The sequence below is a fragment of the Vigna radiata genome, chromosome 5, assembly GCF_000741045.1.
Source record: "Vigna radiata var. radiata cultivar VC1973A chromosome 5, Vradiata_ver6, whole genome shotgun sequence".
Taxonomy (NCBI): Eukaryota; Viridiplantae; Streptophyta; class Magnoliopsida; order Fabales; family Fabaceae; genus Vigna; species Vigna radiata.
The window spans coordinates 4663415-4687966 of record NC_028355.1 but is presented as its reverse complement, the minus strand read 5'-3'; the positions used below and the strand labels follow the sequence as shown (position 1 = coordinate 4687966).

At 33.1% G+C, this 24552-nt stretch overlaps 4 protein-coding genes across 5 annotated transcripts; 2 read left to right on the top strand and 2 right to left on the bottom strand.

Annotated features, from left to right (window-relative positions):
- The first annotated feature begins 10350 nt into the window (after positions 1–10350).
- On the top strand, positions 10351–12211 carry LOC111241565. 2 transcript variants are annotated; one of them, XR_002667620.1, is made up of 3 exons: positions 10351–11480; positions 11578–11653; positions 11912–12211. XR_002667620.1 is itself a non-coding variant. In XM_022780205.1 (2 exons), exon 1 carries the CDS (start codon positions 10368–10370, stop codon positions 11478–11480), a length of 1113 nt encoding a protein of 370 aa, XP_022635926.1. In that variant the 5' UTR covers positions 10351–10367; the 3' UTR covers positions 11912–12211. The 2 variants fall into 2 exon arrangements, 1 of the variants encoding a protein (XP_022635926.1); XM_022780205.1 differs by lacking the exon at positions 11578–11653.
- Positions 12212–12690: 479 nt separating this feature from the next.
- Positions 12691–14926, bottom strand: LOC106761249. Its single transcript, XM_014644780.2, has 4 exons — positions 14770–14926; positions 14594–14693; positions 13347–13733; positions 12691–13076 (listed from the first exon to the last, which is right to left on the bottom strand). Exons 1-4 carry the CDS (start codon positions 14874–14876, stop codon positions 12948–12950), a joined length of 723 nt encoding a protein of 240 aa, XP_014500266.1. The 5' UTR covers positions 14877–14926; the 3' UTR covers positions 12691–12947.
- Positions 14927–15657: 731 nt separating this feature from the next.
- LOC106760103 (pentatricopeptide repeat-containing protein At1g11290, chloroplastic) lies at positions 15658–18359 on the bottom strand. Its single transcript, XM_014643533.2, has one exon. It carries the CDS (start codon positions 18211–18213, stop codon positions 15994–15996), a length of 2220 nt encoding a protein of 739 aa, XP_014499019.1. The 5' UTR covers positions 18214–18359; the 3' UTR covers positions 15658–15993.
- Positions 18360–22110: 3751 nt separating this feature from the next.
- On the top strand, positions 22111–23712 carry LOC106761587. The gene is made up of 4 exons (XM_014645150.2): positions 22111–22348; positions 22622–22841; positions 22969–23014; positions 23262–23712. The coding sequence occupies exons 1-4, from the start codon at positions 22222–22224 to the stop codon at positions 23349–23351; spliced, it is 483 nt and encodes a 160-aa protein (XP_014500636.1). The 5' UTR covers positions 22111–22221; the 3' UTR covers positions 23352–23712.
- The last annotated feature ends 840 nt before the right edge of the window (positions 23713–24552 follow it).

Below are 24552 nucleotides of genomic sequence, written 5' to 3'. Positions count from 1 at the left end.
TATAAAAAAGACATTTTATTATAATTTAGAAGAAAGTACATAGACATTTGAATTATTTTTATAATTTTAGAATATTATAATTTTATAATCTTAAGCTTATAAATTTACGAGGTAGAACATATTATTTTTATAAATAATTTTTTTTTACAAAACTACATATATATTTTAAATTGATTCTATTTCTGGTCGATGTGAAATTTCCAACATACTTTTCATGTTGAGGTGAGACTAGACATTAACGAGTGATCCAATAGAATCTCAATAGAAGGTCAAACTATATGTCCAACAAACATAAATATCTCTACCATAGGCTTTAACCTTGCTTTGATACTGTGTTGAATATAGTGAAAACTATGTATGAGATTAATTTCTCTTGTGTTAAATATGCACTCTATTTATAATAAAATAAATACGGACTAAGCTTAAAATACAAATAAGAAATAATAAAAAACTAACTAAAGATAAAATATAAAGATAATATATCTAACATATCCTTAAGTTGGTGCATACAAATTGAATATACTAAGCTTGTTATTAATATAATCAATAAAGACTTAGTATCTGTTTCTACATTTGAGTGACACCAAATTGCAAATGGTTTGTAAAGATGACTAGAAGACGAAATATCAACCCAGAAAAGTCGCACTCTGATTAATATTTACGTTTTGGTGTTAATTATTTTTATTACGTGTTTAATACAGAACTTAAAATTTCTTTTATTCTTTTAATAAATAGTGTTGCTTTTTTTTTAATAAAGGGAAAAAATGAAAAGCTTTACTTTTAATAAAAAAACGATAAAAAAAGGAAATTGAAGAGTATACTTCTAACAAACTCCATAAAGACCTATTCTATAGCAAAGAATCCCAAATAAATGGTAAATTTTATTTAAAGACAGAAACCTAACAACAATCTTCTCTGTGTTCTCATGGCCCAAATCGATGAAGGTGCTTCAGCCTCTTCTTCCACCTCCGCTTGTGATTCGGTACATTCGTCATCTCCCACCTCATCCTCTGCTTCTGTTTCGTTATCTGCGTCATCTTCTACTTCATCTTCCACCTCTGCTTCGATTTCAGTAGCCGCATCAGCTTCGGCTTATGCTTCCGCTTTAGCATTGGCGTCAGCATCGACAACAGCAAAAACAGTAGTATCAGCATCGGCGTTGTCATCGCTATCGGAATTAGCATCAGCGGCGTGGGCAACGGACTCAGCACCCAAAACATCTACCTCATGGGCACCACAACCAGTATCCAAGTCATCTTCGGTACCATGGAGACTCACAGACGAGTTACCCATAAAACTGGAAGGGGTGAACAATATAGTTGCATGGAAAAAACAGGTTGTGCGTGTATTGATCACAGAAAACATGCTAAGGTTGGTTACAAACCCTGTTATTCCTAAAAAATATGCAAGTGAAATGGATCGTTCTCGTGATATCGTAAGGGAAGAGTATCGGAAATGGGTTATTCAAGATCAAAGGGTGCGCATTTGGCTGTTATCATCTTTATCTGAATCCGTATGTTCTTTTGTGAGGGGAAAGGAACACGCATGGGAGGTTTGGAGTGGAGTGCTGGAAATCTGCCGTAATGAGTTGATAAGAAATATGAAGACAGGCTTAAGGGAAGAGATTAAGAATACAAAGAAAGGAAATCAAAGTGTGAGAGATTACGTTAGCAGGATCACTGCTCTCATTGGTACGTTGGTTGCTTTGGGAGATGATGTGTCTGAACAAGATCATGTTGACGCCATTTTGGAAGGGTTGCCAGACGAGTATGAATCTCTGCGAGCGATCATTCGTGCGCGTCGTGAACGTGCCACGGTTTCTCATCTTGAATCCTTAATGACAATACAAGAAACCTTGGTTAACAATTTAGAGAGTGAAGTTCCCCTTGAAACTCTACTTCCCCTTGGATCTCTTCATGTTGTTACTCCAGGACATTCTAGCAACGATAATGCTGATGGAGCGGGAAGAGGCCGTGGCGGTGGTCAACGTGGTGGAAGAGGTGGCCGTTACAGTGGTCGTCGCCGTTAAGGGGTTGAAGCGAGTGGTGGCCGTGGAGGTAGGAAGTAGGTCTTCTGCTTCTTTCTTTAATTTGTTTACTTTGACATAATGTTACTGAATTTGGTTGACTCAATAACTCAGTCATGGAGTTTGCTACTGGAACTGTTTGTTGGAATGACAAATTATGCGATTTCTTTAGTTAGAATTACATGTAGATTTTTTAATATTAAAAATTAAAATGTATAATAATAATATTTATGGTTGTTAATATGCTTTTGTTTGTCATTTAATATTTTTAAATGTATAACTTTAAATGTATTTGTAAACTGTATAAATAATAATAATAATAATAATAATAATAATAATAATTAATGATAATAATAATGAGATTAGTGTATGTTTAAGATTGCACAAAGTTATTGGCTAACATAAAAATAAATAGTTAAATGAAATTTTTATTAATTATAAGTATTCATTATATATTATCAATATTTAATTAGTTGCTACTAATGCTTTGTTTGGATTTGAGGATACATTTGAGAAAGATAAAACAATTAATTTAATAGATGAAAATGTAAGATGACTAAATTATCCATGTAATAAAAGCTATTATTATTATTATTATTATTATTATTATTGTTAATATTATAAATTAATGTATTATTAGTATAAATGTATTTATATTATTATATTTTACTATTATTATTATTATTATTTATTTTTATTATTAGGATATAAATTATATTATTATCACTACTTATTATTAATATATATTAAATTTTTGTTATTAAGATATAAATTTATTTATATCATTACCATATTATTATTATTATTATGTAAATTTATTTTTTTATTATTATCAGTGGTAGTTATATGTTGTAAATTAATTTAAATGTATATTTGTCAAATTCTTTTTTATATTTAATTTTAGTTAATATACTATTTTTATATATTTATTCAAAACATCAAGTTACAATTTGTATGTAATATAACTCTTCTAAATAACTTTATGTAATTAAAATATAAATAAAACAGAATTTACAAGGAATTATTATAAGACAAAAAATGTTCAATGATAATTCAAAGTAGAAAAATGATTCTTCAAAGTATTGTTACAAAACAAAAACTACTTATATACAAATCACACATATTAAAGGGTTTACATCATCACTTTCATCCAAAAAATTACTTGGCAGTTCAACTTTTTTTCATCTTCATTGCCTTCTTGATCTTGCTGGTTGATATTTGTCGAGATTGCAATTCTCAAACAAAATTACTAGATAATATAATCACACAAAAATAGTTTTATACCGGGACTACAACATATATAAACCTCATATACATATACTTTTTTTCTTGAAATCATTAATTAAATATTTTTGAAATATTTACCTTATTTTTCTCATAAAGAAAGTCTAAACAATCCTAAAAGAAATGTAGAAAGTAAAAGAAATAACAGCAATTATTAAAAACCTAAATAACATCCAAATTGAAATTGTATCCGAACACTAGTGTTTATAATTTCTCTTCCATTGAGTCATGCCCTTACATTGTGAGATCAATGCGAAGATTGCATTTACATATCTTCACGTACAACATAAGAAATAGTTTTAGCTAAGCTATTGAGTGCATGGTTCATCAATATCCATCAGCGGTTGCCAGTGTTTGCTGGCAGTTATTACTACTTTCAATTCGACTTTCTCTTCCCTCAATTTGTTGCCAGTAATTACTGGTTTCAACCCCCCGACGACCTCTCAAACGGTCCTTACTATGTTTTTGAGAATTACGCTTTTTGCCATTTAAGCAATCTTGTATTAGAATGTGGGTTTAGGTCTAACTCAATTCTACAAAACGATTTGTAAGGTGAGGTTTGCACCTCACTTATATATTATAATTTGGTCTTATCTCTATTCGACGTGAGATTTCCAACATCTTGCCCGTCACCACCGGTTAATACCTCTATCAAAATTTACGTCATTAGGTTTAGGTTTTCGGTTCACGATTTCCCTCCACATTACAATTTTAATGTGATGCTCATGTATGTAGACATGAATTTGGAATACCTGATGAAAATACTCCATCACTCTGAGATTACATTCAATGAACACAAAGCTAGGGATGCTCTTCTTAGCATAAAATTTTATCAGGTAATTAAATGTTATCAGGCAATTTTGGAAATCCTCGTCTGTCATTTACTTTTTTTTTAATAATACAATGTTTTCGATATTCGAATATTTATATATAGATTTCAAGGTTTTTTTTTTTATAAAATAATAGAATAAGATAATCGTATGTTATATATTTATTACCTTATGTAAATTATACGAAGAACTGACTAAACAATCCAGTAAAATGTTATAATAATAATTAAGTAATAGCTTGTTAAGAATAAAATAATATAAAGGAAGAAGTGCACATGGGAAGCTGCAGACCTTATCCAATCTGAGGATCACTTTAGAGAAAAATATGGAATGAAAAGTGAGAAACTAATGTAATTGGAATATGTTTAAGGGAATTTAATGAAACTTGACTAAATTAATTATTACAATAACTCATGGAGGTGAATGAAAAAAAAAAAAAACAGACGTAAGAAGAGATAGAGTAAAAATCAGCGCAATGAGAACAGAGAGATAATCTTTAAAATGTTTAAATTCACAAGGAAAAGAGACATTCTATTATTTTATCTTTATTTTTTATTATTCATTATTTATAATTATTTATATACATAAGTAAGATGTCTTTAATCTCATTTTAATTTTTATTTCTTTCTAACTACATATTCGTTCTATTTTATTTATATTTATATCCTAATGTCTTATTTATTTATTTATATTTATCTTGAATTACACATTAGTTTGATTTATTTAGTTATATTTATTTCAAAATCATATATATCTCTTATTTATTTATTTTTAATTATACACTAGTCTTATTTATTTATATAATTATTTGTTTTGGTGTCAAATATTTATCATTTATAGCAAATAAATATAATAATGATATGTATTAGCATTATTATTATTATTATAAAATGATAAAAGTTATAATAAACAAAGATTTAATTATTGTAGTTGGAAGTATAACCTTAAAAATTTAAATGGGTGAGTTTTACTCAAATAAGATGTTTTTAGGTTATGTTTGCTATAGACAAAAAAAATTCATGGCACAATTAAATTATTATATTTATTTTATGGAGATAATGTTCACTCTGGTTCTATAGTAGGTAAATTTAAAAGTGAAAGAAAAATTACTTTAAATTTTGTTGACTTATTGTATGATGATTTTTTTTTTTAAAAGATTAAAGTCATGGTATTTCTTTCATTCGGAATTGGGTTTATTGGTGAAATTCAATTATCCCAACTTGTTACTACAAAAATTAATTGATGTCTTTATAAAGAATGATAAAATCAAGTTAATACATTTGAAAGAGTTTTTATTTTTATCTTATTTTATTGGATATAATGTAAGTTTACATAATACATGTCGTAAAAACTGACAAAATAGTATTTTCTGAAGCGTGTAGAGTCACTGTTCTTAAGGACTTATCCGCGGTGTGTTGTGCAAGTGCTCTAGGATACAACAAGAATTTCTCAGAATTTATGAGATCTCAGAACTAGCAAAGAACTCTAAACATAGTATAAAAATAATCTTGAATAATTTTAGAAAAGGAAAAGAGCTAAAGAAGGAAAATCAGAGAAGAGGAGAATGAGAGAATGAATTTTGTGTATTTTGGAATGGAGGGGGAGCTCCCTATTCATAGAGCTAGGGAAAGAACAATTAAATAAAAGGAATTAAAAAATCATAAAAAATTTTAATGTTGCTCAATTTTTCCCGTTGCCAATTAATAGCATACCAACGTTCAAAGAAGGAACGTTGCAATCAACGTTACATTTGCAAAATATTCTTTTGCAATAACATATCTTTATTACAACAATCCCCCACTTATTCTAAAAGAAAGTTGAAAGAAAGAAAAAAAATCTTTGACTCAAATAGTTTTAACACTAAAAGAAAGATAAGAAACTTTTATTCTAGGTTTCATAGGATGTAATGCATTAGAACTGGTATAACAAGCTATATGAACCAGTCTTAGATTTATAAACTTAACACACAATGTAGTTGGTATAGCAAGCTATATGAACCAAAGACACTTGACATGTGTTAGAGGTTTATCAATCACAATACACTCCCACAATCCTTGTTGTCATCGTTGTGTTGCGCTTACTAGGCCATGCGTGTGTCCGGTATTCATGAGTGCTCTAGAGATCATGCCACGATCTCATGCAAGCGGCCCTACTTGACACTCATATAGGTGATTTCATCAAGTGTATGCTGCAAATCATACACCACCTATAAGGGATATGAAAATCATTAAAAACTTTGTTTAAGCTAAAATTCTTTCACCAATAGAATTTTAATGACAAAGTTTAACCTCTCAATAATGCAGTCTCTAACACTTTCACACACACCATAGGAAGGGACATAATTGATTAAAATCAATTTAGTGCTATCAGACTTAACAAGTGACATTTTTTTTTACCAATATGAACCTTATTCATGAGATCTCCAATCACAAAGGTTAGGTTACCATCACTTTTTGTTTGCAAGTGGGTTAAGTCTCATTCCCCTCGATGTTTCCAATATCATTTGTCTTCCCAAGGGTTTTGTCAGAGGATCCGCTAGATTTTGTTCTGACTTCACATAATCGTTGCAAATAGTTCAACTCTTTAGCAGCTACTTCACCAAATTGTGTCTCAATTGTATATGTCTATTTTTTCCATTGTAATTCTTGTTTTTAGCTATAGTTATTACCGATTGGCAATCACAATGTATTGACACCGATGAGGTTGGTTTCATTCCTAGTGGAATGTTACTAAGAAGTTTTTCAACCACTCAGCCTCATTTCCATTCATCTCAAGAGCAACAAACTCAGATTCCATTGTTGATCTTGCAATAATAGTTTGCCTGACTGATCTCCATGTAATTGCATCACTCCCAAGTGTGAATACATAACCACTAGTGGATTTTGTCTCGTCTGAATCAGAGATCCAGTTAGCATCATTATTGATGAAGTCGATCCAGCCAGTGGAAGGGGAGAACAAGCAGCGGACGTCTTGCAGTGTTTGGTAGCAGCGGAAGATGCGGATCAATGGAGGAATTTGATGGCAGAGGAGCTCTCGGTGATGGTGAGATCTAGCTCAGGCAGCCTTCCACCGGAAGGAAGCTAGTTGGAATCGGGAAAGCTCAGGAGGAGACTCTTGGTGCAGAGATTTAGTTGCTGGAAAATGCATCAGCAGAAGAAAATCTCATAATATTCCAAAAGTGTTTATACAAGAGTGCTATGATGGATTTATAGTAAATCCTCCTAGCTGTATGCGGTGGAGATGAATCCCNTATGAAGTGGATCACAACCCACGTGTCCAAGCATTGAAAATGTGCAGCAAATGCATAANATGCCANAAACTCCTAAGCTACACGTTCTACATGTGCCTAAATGTGAAAGAAATGACACGGTGTGCTTAGTAGAATGAGGGGTGGCGCCAAGCAACTTTATTCTTCATTTGGACAGTTTTACCCCTTCTCCTTGTGGGTCCATGATGGGCTTGGACCCAAGTCATCAATTATACCCTTCTATTACAGTGGGAAATCCACTATATTCAATGCCATAATCCATTGAACCTCTTAAGTATCTCATAAGCGTAGCAAGTACATCCCAATGTTCCTGATTTAGACATTGAGTGTACCTACTCAGTCTACCTACTACATAAGCAATATCAGGTCTAGAAAAGTTCATTAAGTGCAGTAAGCTCCCAATTATCTGGGCATACTGAGGCTGAGATAATGATTCTCCTCTATTTTTCATTAAATTAGAATTAACATCATAAGAGGTACTCACTGGTTTTAAGTAATAAAACCCAAACTTCTTAAGAAGTTTCTCAATATATTTGTTCTTGAGATAGTAATATATTATCTCCCTTCCTTATGATTCTAATACCTAAAATCATATTAGTTTCACCCATGTCTTTCATTTCAAATTTTGATCCTACAAACAATTTAGTTCAAGCGACAATCTCGTTGCATGTACCAAAGATTAACATGTCATCCACATACAAACAATGACACTATCGCCATTTTCAGATTTAGAGTACACACATTTATCAGCATCATTAGGTGAAAAACCATCACATAGTAATACATTATCAAGTTTTTCATGCCACTGTTTTGGTGCTTGTTTCAACCCATACAAAGATTTTAAGAGTTTACAAACTTTATCCTCTTGACCAGGTACAATACACCATTCAGGTTGAGTCATATAACCTCTAAATCACCATTCAAAAAGGCTGTTTTAACATCCATCTGATGTATCACTAGTTTATGTATAACTGCTAGAGCTAACAACACTTGGATAGAGGAAATCCTAGTCACATGAGCAAAAGTATCAAAGTAATCTGTGTTGGGTTTTTGAGTAAATCCTTTTGCTACTAATCTCGCCTTATATTTCTCTATGGATCCATCAAGGTGATATTTCTTCTTAAAGATCCACTTACAACTAATGGGTTTTGCTCCTTTAGGCAAATCTACTAAAGTCCAAGTATTGTTTTTCTGAATTAATTCAATTTCAATCTTAATGGCTTTATCCCACTGTTTTGCATCAGGAGCACTAGTAGCTTCTACAAAGCTTGTTGGATCACAATCAACAAGATAAGTATGAAAGTCATCTCCAAAGGAAGTTTCCTTTCTCTGTCTTTTACTTATTCTCAAATCATCATTCATGGTATCACTATTATTATTATCATCAATAGGTTGAGACATTTCATTAACCTTTAAGGGAACATGTTCAAAAAACTCAGCATTTTTCGTCTCCATTATAGAATTTCTCTCAAGTATATTACTTTTAACAACTAGAAACCTGTAGGCAACACTATGTTCAGCATACCCTAAGAACATGCAATCAGCAGTTTTAGAGCATATTTACCTTTTCTTATGATCGGGTAACATCACCTTAGCTAGACACCCCCACACTCTTAGATATTTAAGGTTAGGTTGGTAACCTTTCCACAACTCATAAGGAGTTTTACCAGTTTTCTTATGGAGTATTCTATTTTGTAAAAAACATGCAGTAAGCAAGGCTTCTCCCCAAAGGTTATCAGGTGCACTAGAACTAACAAGCATAACATTCATCGTTTCCTTAAGGGTTCTATTTTTTCTCTCAGCTACTCCATTAGACTCGGGTAAATATGGTGGGGTCACTTCATGGATAATCCCTTCTTTAACACAATAGTCATTAAGCAACACATACTCACCACCTCTATCTGATATAATCCTCTTAATTTTCTTATTCAATTGATTTTCTACTTCTGCTTTATAAGTTAAAAATACATCAAGGGCTTCATCTTTATGTTTGATTAAGTAAAGTTTGGTGTATCTAGAAAAATCATTTATAAAAGTCACAAAATAATTTTACCTCCTCTAGACATGGTTTGTTTCATATCAGCTAGATCAGTATGAATTAACCCTAACAATTCAGTTTGGCATTCTACAGAAAAACATGTCTTCTTTGTTAATTTAGATTCTACACATATATCACACTTACTACTCTATTTATCATGCATATTAATCAATCCTAGTCATTGTAATTTCAAAACATACGAGGAATTCACATTACCTAATCTAGCATGTCATATATCATATGAGTCAACAATATAAGTAGAAGAACTAGATTCATTTATAATTTCAGAAATGTTAAGTACAAAGAAACATTGATCACAATATCTATTCCCCACAAAACATTATTTTTTGTCATAATGATTTTGTCAGACTTAAATAACACTTTAACCCCACCTTGCCCAACAGTGCTACAGAGATTAAATTAACTCTGATTAATGACACATGTAGTACATCACTCAAATATAACATAAAAGTTAAAAGGAAAATATTCAAACCCAGTTTACGACAAAAATATAAATATACAAAATAAAATTTTAAGTAGGTATTAAATAATTAATATTTCTCTAGTCTATAATTCTATTTTAAAGTTAATTAGATTTTGTTAAATGTCTAAATAAAAACCATCTAAATAAAATTTAATAAATAAATTATTATGTGAATTGAATTACAGCATCAAAAGGGATAATTAAAAAAAAATGATACTTGCGGACTTTAAAGATATGTAAATATTTTTTCTGTCCCTAATTATCTATTTTCGTGTAATACTTTTTGCGAGAAAAGTAAGTAGTTATACGGTATAACTTATTTTTCTTCTTTTTTGTAAGATTTTCTTGTGATTTGTTTTATTAGCATAAATATAAAGGTGAATAACATTAAAAGTAGAAAGTACATTCCAATATTGAATCCTCTTCTCTACACTTAAATGGCGCCAAAGAAACAAGGCAGTAGAAAAAAAGGCTCTGCGGCTTCCTCGAGAAAGTCCGCCTCCACATCGTCATGCCACGCTACGTCAACTTCTCGCCACCCTACGTCATCTTCTGCCCACCCTACGTCATCTTCTGCCCACCCTACGTCATCGCCAGGCCACCCAACGTCATCGTCGTCTACCCACAATGTGTCCGCATCAACACCATTCTCGACATCACCACCGGTAACGTCGCTGCCGTCGGCCAGTTCGCCATCGGCGTCAACAGTCACTACGACATCCGTGTCCACCTCGACTTCGGCGTCCACGTCCGCTTCGTCCCTAACGTCAGCGATGGCATCTCTATCAATATCCGACACCCTAACTCTTACCGACGAAATACCAATTAAGCTGAACGGCAAGAATTATCTTGAATGGAATGAGAAAGTTGAAGGTGTCTTGAAAGCCCGCAATCTGCTACGGTTCGTGGAGAAGATCTTCGATCCTGAACCGTACGCAAGCGAAAGCGATCGCACGCAGAACATCGGAACCGAAAAGTTCCGGCAATGGTTTGTTCAAGATCAGATGTTGCGCACGTGGTTGTTATCGTCTATGCGCGAAGACCTTGCTTCTTTGATGGCCGGATGCCAATACGCGTGGCAGGTTTGGGAAACGGTGAAAGAACTCTTCCATTCTGATTTTGCGGTAAGGGTTTGGCGACTTAGGTCAGAGCTGGGGACAATAAAGAAAGGAAATTTGTCTGTGTCTGAGTACGTTGGCAAGATCCAAAGCATTGTTGATTCTTTGGCTGAAACAGGTAATCCTGTGTCTGAAGAAGATCACGTTGAAGCGGTCTTGGCAGGATTGCCAAAGGAGTTTGAGTCGGTCGTCAAAATGGCGCGAATGTTGGAGGGTCTCACTCCTATCGCAGTTAGTAATATTGAAACCTGGTGCTTAGTCTTAGAAGAGAAATATACAAGTGAATATCGCCACGTTGACGGTGGAGGAGGCCCTTCAACTCAAGATGACGAACCATCTTGCTCCCCTGAGTGTTCTACTTCTGAAAGCGGTCGTGGAAGTCGTAGACGAAGAGGCCATGGTCGCGGTGGCCGCCATCGGGGCAGGAACTAGGTTTTTCTTTTCTTTCTCTTTCTTCTTCTTTTTTCAGAAAATTTAAGCCCTACGAATGTTTTAGTCCCAATGAATGAATCTCCACCTATTATCGTAGGTTTCTTCCCTCGGATTAGCTTCTGGTTTATTCTGCATGGCGATTTGGTCATTTACGTTTTGTGGTCTCACTTTAGGTATTTTACACGCTTTTCTTGAACTTTGTTTGATCAAGAACATCATTATCAAGTTACTATTTTTATGGTTCAGCAGCTACTTTAGGTGTGTGTTATTTCTTTGCGGTATAGTTAGTTCTACTTTAGTTAATTATTAGATCGTAAGTTTAAACTTCGCTCGTGAAACTTTACTCCGACTATTCTGCAAAATCAGTTTGTTAATAGTTGGTTCTATCTGTTCATCTGCATGACTGATATGTTATTGATGGAATCTTTCAGGTTAATAGTCACTGTCTTACACTAGGGAAATCGACACAGAAGCTTGGATCCGGTCAAAAAGAAATCGTCATACTGGGAATCTAAACATGAGATTGGAGAACTCGTCAAACAAAGGCATGCAAAACGTCATTTCTTGTGTGATCTTATGAATGTAGTTAGCAGTTGCACGCTATCATTACTAAGATAACCTTGTTTTGACTGTACATTACACAGTACTAGTATCATAACTGCCTCGTGTGTAATATCATTTCTTCAACTAACTCTGTAAAATAGACAAAAACAGATAGTCAAATATAAGAACATCCCAATATTGCATTTTTAGAAGATTACTTTTTTAGAAATTGGTGGGTCTTGTGTCATCTCTGCTTATAAGAACTTTAGTCAAATTTTCTCCAAAAGTATAATTGAAACGTGTCCTTCAAGAATAATTACTTGATATATTGAGAATTGCAGTTAGTCATGTAACTATTAAATAACTGTCAAGGTAATAATTGTTCTAGTATTTTATTCATAAATTTTTTTAATTCACATATTCATATTATTATAGTTAAAAACAAGAACTACTTGTTTGAAATGTTTAAAAAAACAGAGGATGTTGAAATAACACTTTTGAATCATTTATTCCACCTAAATGTTTTATCACTAACAAAATGTAGACATTTAGTTAGAAACTCCTCCTCGACTTTAATGTGTTTCTATTACAGAAACGAAAATCTAAAAAATCGCTGCTCTCATCTTGACCTCCCTTCGAAAGAGGTAATAGGACCAAAGCGATAGTAAGTACACAATGTGGTGTATAACATAAACGGTGAAATCTACTACGCAGTACTTCGAATAGGTGAAGAACAGCAGCTACATGTTATGGCAACATCCATCACTTTACATAATACGAAGACACTTAAACAAGGTGCAAAGAGAATATGGGGGGAATTTATAATAACTTTTGAAGGAAATAGTTGATACATAAGATCAATGGTTCTGTGAATCAGATCCATGAAAATACATGTTCCAAATCACTATGTTAATGATCCATGTTTCAACCATATAATGCACGCCATGGCTCTTTGCTTTCACCTGATTTCTTCTTCGGATTCCATAACACTCTCTCTTCTGAAAACTGCAGACCTGTAGCGCTAGCCAAAATCTCACCTATAGCATGAATTATCTAGCAGAAACAAACATAAATTAGATGTTGAAGAGGCACCAGTTTATTGAATTGAATGATAAAAAATGAAGAATGCTACACAATTTCTTTTTTAGGTTATTGCATGGTAAAAATAGAATAACTAAGCCAACAGTCCCCCTGTAACCCTGTTTACAGGACGGTAGCCACATGATATGCAATCCATTGAGACCAACCAGTCTCAAAATTAGTAGAAAATTTTCTAGAGTTAAAAATTAAACATGCTTTAAAAGTGATGAGGAAAATGAATACCTCGTGATGTTTAGAGGATTTAGTGTCCAAATATTGACTAGTTTGTCCAATTAGAAGAAAGGTTGGCAACTGCATTACACGAACAAAGTGAAGAAAAGATGCAAAATTTTCATGTTGAATCCATAACGAAGATGGTAGCTCCTGTGTTTTGTTGAGTAATGCCTGCATTATGTCTGTATTTTGGCCAATCCGTATACCAAATATTAGAGGTTTGCTTTCATCTGATCCTAGGTATTTAACTTGCCCTTTAACCTTGGAAGATTCCACCAAAAATGGTACCAAAAGTGTTGGAAGGGATGATTTATCAGCCGTAATTTTATTGAGGACCTCATTTAGAGCACAAGCTAGTACTGGTGGCTCATAATGCTCCATAGCCACAATTGAGACCTGAATACGAAAAGTCTAACAGAATCAGATGTATTTCTAAAGCATGCCAATAACAAATCATCTAAGAAGATAAATTTGTATGGTTTAAGTTTACCATTAATGTAATCTAATTGCTCAGAGTATTAACTCCAATTTTACAGAATCAAGCAGCAGCTTGTAAAATTTTCAGAAAGCCAAACTCAGCAGAAAAATTTATCCTATATAAAGAAAATACTAGAATTTACAATTATTTAAGTTGAAACATCACACGTAATCATAGAAACACCTTGAATAAAGATCTGAAAAATCATATCCTAGCAAGGGAGTGTAAAATTAACTACAAGATACTAGACTGGAGAATAAATCAGTTATGATTGATAAATTCTGTTTTCAGAAAGGAAAAAAGAAAGATGTTGTTCGAGAGAATCCGCTCAATATGCTGTTTCTGAGCATTGGAATCCATTCATTAATTTCATTTAACATCGAAGTAAGAACAGTTTAGTCCACCCACCACAGAATTCATTTGCAACCTTCAACAACGAACCACCTCTATTTATACCAAAATTTCAGATCCAGCATTTGAAAATAAAAACCTAACCACTATGTAAGAGGCTCAAGGATAGTCAGAATGACTTAAGACCTTTTTCAGTTGGCTCACCAGGACTCAGCAGTCAAACAAAAGTTGTATTCACTCTCTTCAATGCCACTCCACTCAACAAGAAAGCCAAATTTAACATATATCTGGCAACCACTCACTATCATTTCACAATTTCATCCAAAAGGGCATCTAATTTTTGTGCTTTACAAATCAATTACCATCATATAACAATATCTGATAAAACACGAGAAAAAAGTGTAAAAGGGTGGTTGAGGAGAGTAACCATATAAGCGCCGTGCTCATCAACGAAGTGCGAAACGCTGCCAGATGCTTTGACGTGCTTGATTGCATAAGGCTCCAGGGAGTGGTCGAATGGTTCCTCTCTACAACACAAAAATTCATGAATAAAATAATGATTATGAGCTTGAGTTGAGTGAAGAAAAAGAGAAGAAGAATCACCGCCGGGTGAAGGAGGATGAGGTGTTCGGGTGGAGAGCTTGTAATATAGCGGCGGCGAAACCCTCATCGTCTTTGAACAAGAACACCACTATGGGAGCAACCTTCATTTTCACTCTCTCCTCTTCTCTGCTCTCTCCAAAACACAAGGACAGATCACCGATTTGCTGGCTTCCGTCAATTTAATCTTTTATATAAATATTTTGTTCACACAAAACATTCTCATAAATTTAATATTTTAAATTAAGCTTAATTAAGTCTAAATTACTTTGATAAGATTAAGAATTTTCCTCCAAATGAATTTTTGTAATTTATTGAATTTTTAAAAATTTAAAAATTTTCAACCGATTTCTTTATATTAATTTATTTTAATTGGATGATGTGATTATTATCATCGTGTTACTGAGTTTTTATCACATATAATTTTTGTAATTTTATGATTTTGTTATTTTACAATTCTCCAATTTTATAATTTTGTAATTTTATATAATAAAGAAAAAAAAAGGAATTTGAATGAAAATGAGCCATTCTCAAGGGTTTTACAATATTAGCATATATTTGTATATTTCATAAACTAAACAAATCAAACTAATCATAATTTAAGTTGAACCTATTATTTAACAAGTTCACTCATTTAAGGAAGTTCAATGAATTGATTATCGAATGAAACTTGAAATAAGTTTGAGTTGGTTTGGTTTGTTGTCAAGCCTGCTTATAACCTTCTAGAACTATGTTTCCACAAAGAAAATGACCTAACGAAGCATCAGTAATACTGAAGACTCCAATTTATATAAAAACCACTTCAAAACCTAAAAGTGAACAATCCTAAAGAAGAAAGTTGAGAGTGATTTTGATCGAGAACAAAATAAAACAACAGACAAATCTGCGGAATGAATCAAAACAGCAAAGGCTAGATAATTTTGTAAAATTGCACATTCCAACAAGTTAATAAAAATGCCCCTAATACGTAAAATCCTGCCTTTGCCTTTACAATTACAATAAATAAATGGCAAAATGTGCATAACTATCTTCTCTTTTCATTTATGATACCTTAAATACCACTTAAAACATCCAAAGCCATAAAACAAAGCCTAACAAATGAAAAGAAATGACCAATACACATTTATGATCCTTTTCTCAGGTGGAGCAGATCTCTGAGTAAAATTTTGTAATTTATAATCTTCAACTCCAAGGTAAAAGTGGAGCTTACATGACATCTAGATTATCTTAACTTATCGTGTTATGTCTTAGGTTATGTTGATTCATGTGCAATTCACACCCCTTAATGACAGAAGGGTCAAAGAGTTTAAGATCATTCTCCATATCCCCTGCTTCCAACTCTAGTACATTTAAGATTGAGTATATATCCTCCCATCTTTTATGAGATTTATCTGCAACACGAAACTCGTGCACTTGTCCATTTAATTCAAGCCAGCTACAACCTGGTGTTTTCTTTAGTCCTCTATCTCTAAGAATACTCCTCATTTTAGCAACTTTGTCCCACTTTCCTGCTGCAGCATATATATTGGAGAGCAATACATAGTTTCCAGCATTTTTAGGTTCCATATTTATAAGCTTCTGAGCAGCAAGTTCTGCTAAACGGGTCTCTGAGTGCATCTTACAGGCACTCAACAAGGGGCCATAAACCCTTGCATCTGACTCCAGTGGAATAGTTTTTATTATTTCATTGGCTTCATGGATTTGGCCAGCACGTCCGAGTAGATCAACCATACAAGTATGGTGTTCCTGACAAGGTTGGCAACCATATATTTCCACCATTTCCTTGAAAATCTCTTTGCCTTTGCTAACAAGGCCTGAATTAACACAAGCTGTGAGCAGCCCAAGAAATGTTACTTGGTCCGGTACAATGTTCGATAGTTTCATTTGGCTGTACAATTGAAAACATCTAAACCACTCTCCATGTTTAGAATACGCACTGATCATTGAGTTCCACGCAATTATATCTCTATGGATACTTTTCTCTTCATCAAAAAGCTTTCTGGCCATTTCTATGCAACCACATTTTGCATAGCTACTAAGAAAGGATGTCTTAAGGGATTTGAGTGAATCAAGACTGATTTTCAAAGAGTAACCGTGTAAGTAACTTACATAATGCAATGCCCCTATCTTTGCAAAGGCTGGCAAGATGTTAATGACTATAATGAAGTCAATTCTAGTACCACTCAACTTCATTTTCAAGAATAGAGACAGAGCCTCGAGAGGCTGATCATGCATTGTATATCCTTTGATCATTGCACCCCATGAAACCACAGTCTTGTTCATTATGAAGCCAAAAATCTTTTGTGCCAAATTTAAGTCATCACATGCAGAATACATGTCGATTAAAGAATTGTGAATGGATACCTGATAATCTGAACCATTTCTTATCACATGAGCGTGCATTTGCTTTCCCCATTCATTATACTTTAATTGAGTGATAGAAGAAATGGCAGGAATTGCCGTGAACAAGTCAGGTCTAAAACCTGATCTAACCATACAATATACAAGTTCTAAGGATTTCTTGGGGAATCCATTCCCTGCATATGCTGAAATCATTATGTTCCAGACTACAAGGTCCTTGTCAGGCATTTTCTCAAACAGCATTCTTGCATCTTCTAGACTACCCAACTTTGCATACATTGACAACAGTGCAGTATTCACAGCTAGTTCTTCACACAGGTTGCTCACAACAACAAAGGAGTGTAGGGATTGTCCTGTCTTCAGAGAGTTCAACTTAACAGTGGACTTTAACAAGCCAATCACAGTACTTGAATTAGGTTGGATATTCTCCTTTCTCATCCTACACAAAAATTTAAAGCTTTCCTCCATTTTCCCATTTTCAGATGCCTCTGAAATCAAGTTATTCCAATAATTCAGTTCCTTTACATATTTTCCTTCAGCAGGTTCATCCACATTTATAAAACCATTCATGTCATACAACTCTACCAAAGTTCTTCCCACCGAGTCAAATGCATCCAAACCCAGCCTTACTATCTGCCCATGAACCATCTTCCCTTGTTCATGAGACAAACAAAAGCAAGATCTCAAAACAAAAGAGCAACTTTCTTCATCTGGGTACACGGACTTCCCAACCATCTCTTTGTACAAAAAGAGGGTCTTGTCATATTCACCAAACTGATACAAGTTTCTTAAGATTGCTTTGTAGAGAACAGAATCTGGGTTTTGAGTGGAGTAAAAAAGCTTGTGCATTAAGTCCAGGAGTCCAAATTTGGAGTAGCAGTCCATGAGTTTGGAGGAAAGAGATTGGTTTTGGTGGAGGCCATGGAGGAAGAACCTGGCATGGAGTTGTTGAAGGTGCTGGGGCTTGGTGCAGAGATCTAACATAGAAGATGAAGTGCTGAAAAACCTTGCATGGAAGATTCTGGCAATGCTGAAGAGACGTAACAAATGGTGGTTAGTGGAGCATTTGGCTGAACCTGAAAACATAAGTTCGGCGGCACAAAGTTCAGAGTACCCAAATGAAAGGACTAGGATTAATTCATCACAATACGCATAGAAATCACACAATTAGTATTATTATACCATTATTATTTAAATAATAATTTATTATCATTATTACTAAATTATTTATTTATTAATTAGATCATAATTTAATTTAAATAAAAGTAGGTTTGTGCATTCTTCATGTTTTCAATTTTGATATTTAAGTCTGCTGTATATTATAATAAGATAAATATAAAATAAACAAATTTATATGATGCATCAACAATATAGTCTAGCTCATACAGAAGTTAGCCTCATCATCAACCTTATTTGACAGCTTCTACACTATTATGCTCGTGTATTACAATTCAGTAAATTAAATTTACAGCAGCAAGCCTCATCATATTAATGAGAAATTGATGTCCACAATTATATGCCAAAAACAAGTAATGTAGGAGTTACCAACCAATGAAATATTTAAACCAAATATAAGTAATAAAATATGAAATCACATACCAAAGCTTCTTAACTTGTAATTGGACCAGCAGCTTTCAGCCCCTATTAAACCTTCTTTTCCTCGCAGCAACGAATTGCTTTAGTATATAAGCAAAAATAAAATAACACTTAATGGTTTTTATATTGGTTAGTTTTGTTTAAGATAATCCTTAAGTTTTTTTCAGCGTGGTTTGTTCTTCTATAAAAATTGTTTAATTTGGTCCAAAGCGTTTAAATTACTAAATGTTCATTTTAATCAATTTTCAATAAGTTGTCATATTTTAAAATACTAAAATACATGGCAAAATAAGGCCAAAGTCACATTTGGAAAAAAATTAATTACTGTTTAAGTGTAATATTACACTCAATTAAGATTTAGAATTCACATATTTTAAAAATTGACACCATTTCGAAAAAAAGGTTTTTATGTATGTTATTTTGGACATTCAACGTCGAGTCTCGTCCTGACGTCATATTGGAAAATGTTAATTTGACGTCGGATTCTCTATTGGACATCAATTAATGTCGAATTACACGTGGACAGATGTCAAAGTTAACGTCAGACCTGTGTGTACCCGACGTCCATCTACGCTGAGCGAGAAAATCCTGAGGAGCCACTGGAACAAAATTGACGTTGGATTATGCAATAATAGACGTCAATTGGCATCAGACAATGCACTAATCGACGTCCAAGTTGTTTTCATTTTTCAAAAATAAATTTGGTTTTACAATAAACTGAAATTCAGAAAATGATCCCAACATATCACAAAATTATATATATTATGCGTTTGTAGTGATTATACTACTAAACAATCTAAAAAGAAATCCAAAACTTAAACTATCAAAACTAAGCTAATAAATGTATTCAATAAAAATAAAATTATTTTTAAAGCGATGACCATGGGTCCTAACTCCATCTCTGCAGAAGATAAGTTGTCCACTCTTATCATATCTTCTTCATTGTGTTCTCTGATATAGGTGATGTATTCTTGAAGCACTGCAAAATTAAGTCAAATTCATTATGCTTACATACAAATGTTCAAAGTTGAATTTGATTTATAATGTATGGAAGGTAAGTATCATTACCTCAATCCAGTCGTCTGTAATGCCTACTCGAATAATGATTTTAATCCAAGACATGAGGTAGTACCCACATTCTCATGAATCTAGTTGTTTGTTACACTAAAATGACAAACTAAATAGTCACACATGTAGATCATACAATAACATAGAAAATGAATAAGTTACAACCTTTCCATAAGAGACCATGTGTAACACAAAAACTAAAAATCACATCACCAACCACCAATATCTCTTAACTAAAAATCATATCTTCAATAACCAATCACATCTCAAAACTAAAATTCATATATCCAATAACTAATAACTCATAACCAATATCCAATATCATATGCAATAACTAATAAGAAATAACCAACCGAAACCCCTAACCTTCTTGAAAGGTTGAAAATGGAAATCACCGAAAGAGAATGGACACAAGCAATGCAAAATGGGCAAAAAAAATGGAGAGGAAAAGCGTTGTTGTTGAGGCCCGAGAACTCGCGCATAAGAATGAAAAAACGAATTTTAATAGGTTTAATGAAAAATAATGGTTTCAAACGTAATATAATCGGTGCAAAATGATTTTAAACGGTGTATAAAGTGGAAGAAAATGAACCTAAATGTAAATGGTGAACGCAAGAAAGCAAGGAAGAAGATGAACGTAATGAGGGAGAAAACACATGCTCACATTCTGGGGTGGGTGAAAATGTAGGCGATTGGACTTCCGAAGCCTCATTTCTCTTTGACCTTTCATTTGAGAAACCGTAGGATTATTTGGCAAGGGAGACACTCTGTAGTCCTTTTCTACTGCTTTCCATACATCATTAGCATCAAGATATGATTCCATTTTGATATCCCTCATTTGATAGTTTAGTCCATCAAATACAGACACATAAATGATAATAAAGGATGTTTCAGATTTCATCTCACCTCTAAACTACCAGAAGAAATTGTTCACCCTAAGATAGAAGATAGGATAACATTTCAATAATAAAAGATAAAATTGATATGAACTATATTGCAATATCAATCCTTTTTCTAAATCCTTCATTTAAATGATAAGCAAAACAACTAAAGGAAATAAGAAAACACAATAGTTTTATCAACCATCTATTTAGTATGGAGCAAATTTAAATAATAGAATTACTAAATACTGTGAACCGATCTTTCTTTTCGAGTCATTTTATGAGTTTACACAAAGTATATTAGTTCTTTTAGTGTTGTTAAACTGGACAACCTCATCTGACCTAGTCCAACCCACCACGGGTTGGCTACTTAGTCAACCCAGCTCACTTATTAGCAAGCCAAAAAATTTTAAACTTGACCCGACTTATTACATGTTGATGGATTAACCAGGTTTATTATTTGATGACTTAATTATAAGTTTTTTTTTAATTCCAAAAAAAGTAACAAATATTTTCTAATTCAAATCTAAAAAAATTTCAATCCAAAATGATCTTGAACACAATTCAAAATAAATAAAATATAATATAATCCAAATACAATCCAAAATTATCTTAAACTTTAAATATAATTCAAAAAACAAACACAAAAAATGAAAATGACGTGGGTTGGTGAATAATCTGATTCATCGTAAGTTCATCCCGAATGAAATGGACCGGACTCAAAATTGACTTGTATCAAAATTTTAAATATAGATCAGAAAAAGGAAGGATAGTAACTTGTATTTAGAATTGAATGAACGGAGTAAAAAAAAAAACAGTGGACCTCCATCCCACTCCCGAAACACCTCTTAAGATTCATAAGTCAAGGAAAATTTTCGTCACTGATATGACTAACTAATTGCGAACACATATTATACATGGATGGTCTATCATTAAATGCATGTATTCAAGCTACACAGGTGACAATGTGAAAAGAAAAGAAGAAAATTTGAGGCATGCAGAATATTTCATACCAACCCCGAATCGTCACCTGAAGCAAACAGAGAGGGAAAAGAAAGAAAGCAATAGTAGAATGTTCCAAGACTGAAGGTGTTTGACAGTGACACTGGGTTGAGGATGAGGGTTATGACCAGTATTCCTTTACCCTAGAAATGAGTCTAGGTATGTAAATCTACCATTGCCCGTTCTGAAAAGGCAAAGAATATGACTTCCCTAAAGGCAAAGAATATGACTTGCCTAGGAAAAGGAACAACTAGCCCCTTCAACAAGGTACCAAAAATAAACTAAAATATGAAACAAGTAAGAATCAGGATGAGGCATATTTGGTCTTGCCTTGAATTTGAAGCATGAGGCATTATCTTTACAACCTGCATATCCCTTTTGAAGTAGCAGCCTTAGCAAGTAAAGAACAAAACCTTTCATACTTCTCCCATATATAACACCTCCTTCACTTCCACATAACACATCCTTCTTCTCAATTTCAGCCTTTCACAACCTTTTAGCCTTTCTCTTTGTTCCTTCCAACCAGCTTTTTTCCTTGTCTACTTATATGGCTAACGACCAAATGAAGCCCATTGCCACCCTTCTTTTGGGGCTCAACTTCTGCATGTATGTCATAGTTTTGGGCATTGGTGGATGGGCCATGAACAGAGCCATTGATCATGGCTTCGTCATAGGTAAATAAATTCTCCTATCTTTCTTTAGTACAAGCCCCTCCCATTCTTTATACTCTTTTGCATAATACATAACTTCTATTTTAAGTATGATTTTTTTATAACATTTTCCTTATAACTCTTATCTGTCATGGTTTCTGACTAGTTGACAGTACAAACTTTCACACTGATAATACATAATTTGTCTCATACAAATATTTACAAACAGAATATGCACAGTAATAACTAGAATTTCTGTAGTGATGTGTGAATTAAAAAATTATTTTGTGAATGCAGGCCCAGGATTTGATCTACCTGCTCATTTTTCACCCATATACTTCCCAATGGGAAATGCTGCCACTGGATTCTTTGTAACATTTGCTTTGATTGCTGGAGTTGCTGGCGTTGGATCATTAATTACAGGAGTCAATCATGTCCGTTCATGGACTTCTGAGAGCTTACCATCTGCAGCTTCAGTGGCTTCCATTGCATGGGCTCTCACTGTTCTTGCCATGGGGTAATCTCTTCCTCCAACTTCACATCTAAACAAAAACGACACCATATCAAAGTAATTTTGCTTTGCATTGATAAAACAAGTTTTGTTGTATCATGCTTACTGATATCACTAACATATAATTATGCAGTTTCGCCTGCAAAGAGATCCAGCTTAACGTCAGAAATTCTCGCCTGGTATTACTTACTGTCATTTCGTTATGCTTTAGTTCAGATTTTAAATTTTATCATCTGCCAAAAAGTAACTAAGTAATTTTATAATTTTTTATATTATAACTGATTAATCTCTTTAGTCAATTGTTCTAATTGTGTTAAATATTTCATAGTCTTACTGGCATTTTTATATATAAATGAATTTTGAATGAAATATAATTAGAGAATAATTTCCTTCACTTAAAAGCCTTGTAATGTGGAACTTTTGCAGAAAACAATGGAGGCTTTTATGATTATCCTTTCTGCTACACAGCTTTTCTACATAGCTGCTATCCATGGTGCTGCTTCAATCAGGAGATAAATTTGAGAGTATTGATGTGAAGCTGTGGTTCTCATTGTTTATTTATTATTTTTCTACCCTCTTCTTTTTCTGATTTATTTATTTTTTCTTTTCAAACGGGTGCGATTTATTAATTACATGAATGGATTTGTATTGAGTAAGAATAAGTTGTGTACAAAAGTAAAGAACATCTTCTATACCATTTTCTTATTTACTTTCTTCTTGAATATTCCTAGAACGCGTTATGTCGACTACAGAGTGATAACGATAGAAAGCTAAATTCATTTTAGCTTTTAATTTTCTTGTCTTACACTATTTATTGAAAGGATTATCCAAACAAAAATTTTGATACGGTTTTAAAAGCACCAACAAACTATAGAATACAAATATGTTGCTTTGTAAATTGAATCTCCTTTTAAACTTACAAGTTATGCAGAAAGTTATACAGAATGTGGCATCTTCTCATGTTATAATGTGAGGAATTCAAGAGTTAAGAATCGTATATTGAATTAAGATGAGCGACATAAGTAATATATAAAGAAAAAGGTGTATATACTTTGAAGTTATTGAGTTAGTAGGAATAGCGACTCATAATTTAGAATTTATCAACACAATTTTAACGAATACAATTGAAAAATTTTAGAGAGTGAAAAATTAGACAAAGTCAAATTTTTGTAACCCCAAAATGAGATGAGAATTTTCATAATTATGTGTACCAATCTCTTTAATAAACTCATTACACAAAAATGAGCTTTCTCAGTTAAGTTTTTCTGAATAGTTTCTCCTTTCCATTGTCTTATTCAAAACCTTCAAGAGACTTAAGGACCATTCTAATCACTCAAGATACAAGGTATTTCCTCATGAAGAAAATTCCCACATGTTTCCATCATAAAGAAAATGATAAATGATGAACCAAAAAGGGTTAAAATAACATCATTTCAATTAGTGTTATTTCGTATTCCTTTGTCCAATTTTATAATGGAACTAATAGTCCAAGAATGCGAAATTTCCAAATTCGCCAAGTTTTAGGAGAGCCAATTGTAGAACATATGTACCAATTGAGTGCGTGGGGATATAACTTTGAATGAGAGAATATGAAGATGAAATATTTTCATAGTTCATTTGACCAAAAATATCTTTACTTGGTAGCATTTTCTTCCACCATCTCTACATTTTCTTCTCCCAACCCTATAAATGTAGTTTTTGTAAGATTACTAAAATA